The 7,220-nt window shown below is 39.6% G+C and overlaps 1 protein-coding gene across 1 annotated transcript; it reads right to left on the reverse strand.

Moving 5' to 3' along the window:
• Positions 1–6,317: 6,317 nt before the first annotated feature.
• LOC126934828 (COX assembly mitochondrial protein homolog) lies at positions 6,318–6,908 on the reverse strand. Its single transcript, XM_050755651.1, has one exon. It carries the CDS (start codon positions 6,775–6,777, stop codon positions 6,457–6,459), a length of 321 nt encoding a protein of 106 aa, XP_050611608.1. The 5' UTR covers positions 6,778–6,908; the 3' UTR covers positions 6,318–6,456.
• Between the last annotated feature and the right edge of the window lie 312 nt (positions 6,909–7,220).

The following is a 7,220-nucleotide window of genomic DNA, read 5'->3' on the forward strand; positions in this document are numbered from 1 at the left end:
TTTAAAGGAAAGATTAATACCTAAATCACAGAAGCACTTTTAGAATTAAAATATTAAATATATTTATATATTTATATAATATATAAATATATTAATATATAATATATGTATATATATAAAACAACATCTTTTTTCTTTTATAGGAAAGTTTATATATCTTGTTATATATGTAAAAGCAACATCTTTTTTCTTTTAAAGGAAAGATTAATACCTAAATCACAGAAGCACTTTCAGAATTAAAATAGGTGTATATATACATATATTTACATATTATATATAATATATTTGTATATTATATGTAATATAGTATATATGTATATATTATATGTAATATATAAATATATAAATTATATATTATATATTATATATAATATATAATTTATATATAATATAATATAAATATATGCATATATATGCATATATAACTATATGCATATATATCCCTTTATCACTTTGTTCTGTATAAGTGACAGCATCTGTTACAGTTCTGCTGTGACAATGACTAAGTCCCTGTGTAGGAGTGTGCCAGACCTCTGTCACTTCTCTTAGGTCTTAGTTCCAACTACAAAGACAAATCTGAATTCAGATAGAAGCCGAGCAGGATCTTCTTCCCCTTTGTCCCTAGGAGCAGTTTTAATACAGGCTTACTCGGAAGACCAGGAACCGGGGGTTGTTGCTGCACCACCAGCTATGTGTCTCCTTCTCTTATCATTAATACATATATTTATACATTATATATTAATATATTTATATATTATATAAATATATATTAATATATTTAATATGTTAATTCTTAAAGTGCTTCTCTAATTTAGGTATTAATCTTTCCTTTAAAAGAAACAAGATGTTGTTTTAAAAGAAGAGTAACTTCTCCAAGGTCTCACATGTATTAAAGTGGAAGAGTCAAAATAATCTAGATTTATCGCATCCTTAAACTCCTGCTCTTAGTTGTCATGCTGTTTAGCCCTGTCAGTATAACATTAAGTGATCTGTAATAGTGATATTTAAAGGATTCCCCCTAGAAAGATTAAAAACAATGTTTGGAGACATAAAGAAGTATACTTAGATTTCTTTGCACAACCATTTATGTGGAACACAGTATTACCTATGGATGGTAGATCAATGAAGCCTTTTTTATTGGAAAACGTTTTTGCAAAGAGTTCAATAATTAGGAACATGGAGGATTCTTTTGCTTTTCAGCAACCCAGTTACATTTTATCAAAATTCTCTGCATCTTTGGTTAGGAACGTTCAGTGAATATTTTATTCACCTTTATTTACATATGCAGCGAGGTACATCATCACATGTTCTATTAGGGTGATAATTGGGCTAGCATGAGACCATCAAAAATCCCAGCAAAAGGAGGTGGCTCCCATTCTTTCCATCCAGCCCGAACTGGCTTTGATGCTTGTGGCCCATTAATTTTAAGAGATCATGTGTAGGGTAATTTGAGCCCGCAACAATTTACAGAACAATGATGTTATGCTTTTTAAAATGCTAATGTTACAACTGTAATGTTGCAACCCTGTTTAATGCCAAAATGACAATTGGTAATGTTTGGGAATATTTGTATGAAAACAATGACATTTCATACTTAAAACTCAGCATCAGCAAACTTTGAGGAAGAAAAAAGACGAGGATTTAAATGTAAATCAGCCTTTTATGAAATTTGCCCTTTGGTTACATGCCGATCTGTAAAGCCTTCAGGATCTATCAAAGAGGTTTCATAATTCAAACGTTTTTCAACCTCTCTCTAGCAGACGCAGAACTTATTAGTTACCCAGGGATTGATCAAGCCCCAGATGGTGCTGAACTATGTGGTGTGTGTGTTTGCAGCTATGTTTGATGGAATTCTCCATAGACAGCAGATGACCAACAATAGAACAACCTGTTGGTTTCCTAAATACACCTTATTTTGGACCCCAAACTGCTTGACTGCTCCTAAGAATTAGCACATTTTCGAAGGAGAAGTTTTGTTCTTATTGAGGTGATTCAAGAGAATGCATTTAAGACTAATGACTAGGTTCCCAAAAGGTGGTCCAAAAATATCTTGAGGAAGGGCAGCACTGTAGCAATAAGTAATAGTATTTTGTAATAAGTAGTAAGTAATTGCTACTTGCCAGACACTGTTCTGAGGGCTTCTTATATGTCAACTCATTTAATCTTCACAACAGCCCTTTAAGGAAGGTATTATTATTCTCGTATTATAAAGAAATGGAAGCACGGAAAGGTTAAGAAATTTCTCCAAGGTCACAACAGCTTCTAAGTGTCAGAGCTGAGATATGAACCCAGGTAACCTGGCTCCAGAGTGCTTTCAGTTACTTCACTGCACAACCCCTCCAAACAACCCTTTTGATAGCACAGTTTTGGGTGTATACACTAGGAATTTATTTTAACCAGCCAGTTTACCTTTTTAAATACAGTAATGTTCTGTTGGGGGTGGATTATAGAAGGAATTTGTATCCATTGTAGACATTTTTGGAAACTGAAAGCAGCCAGAAGGAAGTAAGATTTCCAGGTAATCCCAGAGATAATGGCTGTTAACATTTGGTATGTGTCCCTTTATCGCTTTGTTCTGTATGAGTGACGGCATCTGTTACAGTTCTGCCGTGACAATGACTAAGTCCATGTGTGGGAGTGTGCCAGACCTCTGTCACTTCTCTTAGGTCTTAGTTCCAACTACAAAGACAAATCTGAATTCAGATAGAAGCCGAGCAGGATCTTCTTCCCCCTGTGCACCTAGGAGCAGTTTTAATACGGGCTGACTCGGAAGACCAGTGGACCCGGGGGTTGTTGCTGCACCACCAGCTGTATGTCTCCTTCTCTTATCATTACAGTCAAGTGCTTTGAGTCATCTTCCACTAACGGAGTTCCCAGGAGGATTCATTCCAGTCACCTCGTTGTCTCTGGCTCACCAGGTTTTTACTGTTCAGTGTTTTGCTGCTCACAAGATTGGGAGAACAGCTATCAATACATCCCATCAGTGAAAGTAGAGAACAGCTATCAATACACCCCATCAGTGAAAGTAGAGAACAGCTATCAATACATCCCATCAGTGAAAGTAGAGAACAGACGTAGACATGAAACAGCACAACATAGGCACATAAACAGAAGATGGGTTGCAAACATGTTTGTCACATTAAGCATGTTTAGGCCAAAAGGAACCTGACTTGCCAACAAGGAGGTGTCAACTCTGGGGAGAAGTAGTGGATGGTCTACAGTCTGCTAAAGGCTCAGTGGTGGGACCGGTTTGCAGGTTTCTGTGATGGGGAGGGAGGAAGAAAAAGAGATGAAAGGAGTTTTGGAGGTATTTAGTGTTGGATGGTGAATACTTTCTTCATTTCAACTCAGAATGGGAATGTGTTACATGGCAACATGGTTTTCCTTAGTATTAAATTGCAGCACACCAAGATTATAGAGATTATTATGCCAGAGCTAGAGGATGTAAAATTCGGATTCTATGTGAATAGATGCTGTGCCTTCTGCTGGGAATAAGACAGGCATGATTCCTGCTCTCCCGAGCAACAAATAATGAAACCTCAGAGTCGAGAGGCCATTTTGGGTCTTATGTAGGTAGTGTAAATGATATGATAAAAGAGGAAATGGAGGATAAAGATGTCAAATGACTTGCATAAGAGCTTGGCTCATCAGTGAGCTGATCAGTTTTAATCCAAAAGCTCTGAAGTGAAGCCTGTGCTGTACGCCCTGTGACTCTACTGGGATGGGGGAGTAGGCTCCCGTTTGATTTCCAGCCTAAGTCAGGCTGCAACTCAACTTCTCAGAGAAACCTTCTTCTCTGGCGCGGAAGAGTTGTGTTGTCTGTTTATCCAGATTTTATTAATAATGTGGTACCTTATTCCCCTTGGCCATTGTTTTTATATGTAGACTCTTCCTCAAATGGAAAAAGGGATGAATGGAAGAATCCCAGTACCCAAATACTCTCCTGTAACCTGACACTATTCTGTTATTTTATATTAGGGAAATAAAAGCTGATTGTAATAACAGCAAAATGTACAAAAGTAGGCAAGCTTTTTGTTTATAAAGCACACATAGAAAATACATTTTTGAATAACCCATCTTCTAAGGTTTTTCCAGAATTTCTCAGCTCCCTTTCTAAAGGGAGCACAGGTAATATGTCCATCTTCACCATTTCACCCTAAACTCTGTAATTCATACTAAAAATGAGTCTCTAAACCATAAATTAACAAGTTGATCTTCCTCCTTGCTCTGAACGTCATAGGTGGGATTCCTTCTCCTTGACTCTTTTAGACAGCCCTCGAATCAATGGTGCAAGCAGCTGCATCCTACACCCATATGGCCTGTTGATACGAACATAGCATATCCCCTGCACAGTAGAGCAGGAGACGGAGTCCTTCCCTGAATGCTTCTGCTTGTCAACTGCTACAGCAGGGGTACCAGCAGGATGGAAAGTGAAGAATACATCCTTGAGTCCCTCACTGAAAGGGCAGCTCTCTTCTGCTCCAGTTGGGCTGTGTGAAGGAATGGCATATACACACAGGGCCTGAGGTGTGATCTGGTTTCTTACTAAAATAAATCACACTGGCTGGGTGTGGTGGCTCACGCCTGTAATCCTAGCACTTTGGGAAGCCAAGGTAAGTGAATTGCTTGAGGTGAGGAGTTCGAGAGCAGCCTGGCCAATATGGCAAAACCCTGTCTCTACTAAAAATACAAAAATTAGCTGAGCGTGGTGGCTCGTGCCTGTAGCCCCAGCTACTTAGGGGCCGAGGTGGGAAGATCGCTTGAGCCCAGTAGGTGGAGTGATACCTTGCCTCAAAATAAATAAATAAATCACACTTATTGTAGAGATTTGTGGCCACTGGAACCCTTTGATGGAAAATCTATTTTGCCTTCTTATCTGGTAAAATTTCCCCTAACTTCTATTTTGGATGGCAAAACTAAGTTCTCTAAAATGAAAGACCAGTGTCTATCACTGACACTATACTGCTCTGAATTTACGGTTAATTTGGAAATGTTTGTTGGGTGGATGGATGGATGAGTGCCTAATGATCCCTCCCATTTATGGAGGACCAATGATGTGCCAGGCATTGCCATATCACTAAACTTGAAAACTCTTTTGGAATAAATATAATCATCCAGTTTTACATAGAAGATAAATCCAGTTTTGAGCCCAGATCTATCTGGTCCTTCCTGGGGTTAACCCCACTGTGCTAGTTAGCAGATGGTCTGTTTTATGGAATCGACGTTTACTTGAGTGTTTCCTGTATTCAGAGGTTCTGGTCGGGGGGTAGATTGAAAGGAGAAGACAAAGTAATTATGTCTTACAAGACGCAGCAAGCCATGACAGGAAGAGTGAGCCCAGAGATTTATGTGATTTTCCCTATCTCCTTGCATTAGGGTGGAACCATTAGGAAATATATATATGGAATTGGCTCACATAATTATGAAGGCTGAGAAGTCCTACAATCTACTGTTTGAGGGCTGAAGACCCAGGAAAGGTAGTTGTGTAATTGAGTCCAAAAGGTGAGAACCATAGGAGCTAATGGTGTAAATCCTAATCTAAGGACTGGAGACAATGAGATGAGATGTTCCAGCTCAAGCAGGCAGGTAGGGAGCACAACAGAGCAAACCCCTCCTTCTTCCACGTTTGTTCTATTCAGGCCCCTGATGGACTGGATGATGCCCAGTCTCACTGGGGAAGGGATCTATTTTAGTGAGTCCACCAGTCAAGTGATAACCTCATCTGGAAATACCCTCACAGACACACCTTGAAATAATGTTTAATCTGGGCACTTTATAGGCAGTTAAATTGATATATAAAATTAACCATCACACTCCTCATTGAAAATGAGATACACACACACACACACAATTAGTCTGTTCTATACAGCTACATGATCTTTAAATTTCTTACTGCTGCAAAATTTGGTGATACATTGAACAGGTTAGAATGAATGGACACATTTTCAAGATGTAGCAAATTTTCAGAATAAGTGCCAGACTGAAGTAGTCCTTTGGGGGCTTACTCTTTCAAGATTTTTAGTTTCTTTGTGCTGGGTACGTAGTTCCTCCTTTAGCTCTGAGAAGTTTGATCGACGGAAGCCTTCTTCTCTCAACTCGTCAAAGTCATTCTCCATCCAGCCTTGATCCGTTGCTGGTGATGAGCTGCGTTCCTTTGGAGGGGGAGATGTGCTCTGATTTTTTGAATTTCCAGCTTTTCTGCCCTGCTTTTTCCCCATCTTTGTGGTTTTATCAGCCTTTGGATTTTGATGCTGGTGACGTACTGATGGGGTTTTGGTATGGGTGTCCTTTCTGTTTGTTAGTTTTCCTTCTTTTTCTTTTTGAAATAAAATATTTATTTCAGTATTTCCATAATTAAAGCAAACATACATGCTTGAGTTCATTATTTAAGGTGATTTATACTATAAAATGACTTCCATGAATATTAGAGTTCCTGAATGTCATTTGAGTATCTGCCTACATGCTTGTTGGAAGCTTCTGTAGCCTTTTCTTTGCAGGAATTCCAGTTTTTCTGAATTCTTCCCTTTCCTTCAGGTATTCCATTTTGCATTCTTCATGAAAGGCTGGATCATTATAGTAAGCAGTTAGACATTCTTTCAATGCAGAGTTTTCTTTCCGGCATTTTACTACTATAAGAACTCCAGAGTTCTTGCAACATTTGGTAAAATCTTGAACTTGTTCAGAATACCTCTCTTTGGCCTTTTCTCTCATTATTTTAGGAATCAAAATATCTTTTTCGACATGTCTGAGATGCTGGTCTGCGCGGTCGAGCGCCATCTCAGCGGGCCGAGAAGCAGCCAGCCGCTTGGCGGCTCCGGGGCAAGCGGGGAGGGGAGTAGAGGGAGGGGCTTGGGCTCGGACGCACGTGCGACCTCCAGGAGCTTCCCACAACAGAAAGGTGGGCCCTTTGCAAAAGCCTGTTAGTTTTCCTTCTAACAGTCAGGACCCTCAGCTGTAGGTCTGTTGGAGATTGCTTGAGGTCCACTCCAGACCCTGTTTGCCTGGGTATCATCAGCAGAGGCTGCAGAAGATAGAATATTGCTGAACAGTGAGTGCTGCTGTCTGATTCTTGCTCTGGAAGCTTCCTCTCAGGGGTGTACCCCGCCATGTGAGGTGTGAGGTGTTGGTCTGCACCTAGTGGGGGATGTCTCCCAGTTAGTCTACTCGGGTCAGGGACCCGCTTGAGCAGGCAGTCTGTCCGTTCTCAGACCTCAACCTCT

Source organism: Macaca thibetana, chromosome 14 (assembly GCF_024542745.1).
Source record: "Macaca thibetana thibetana isolate TM-01 chromosome 14, ASM2454274v1, whole genome shotgun sequence".
NCBI lineage: Eukaryota > Metazoa > Chordata > Mammalia > Primates > Cercopithecidae > Macaca > Macaca thibetana.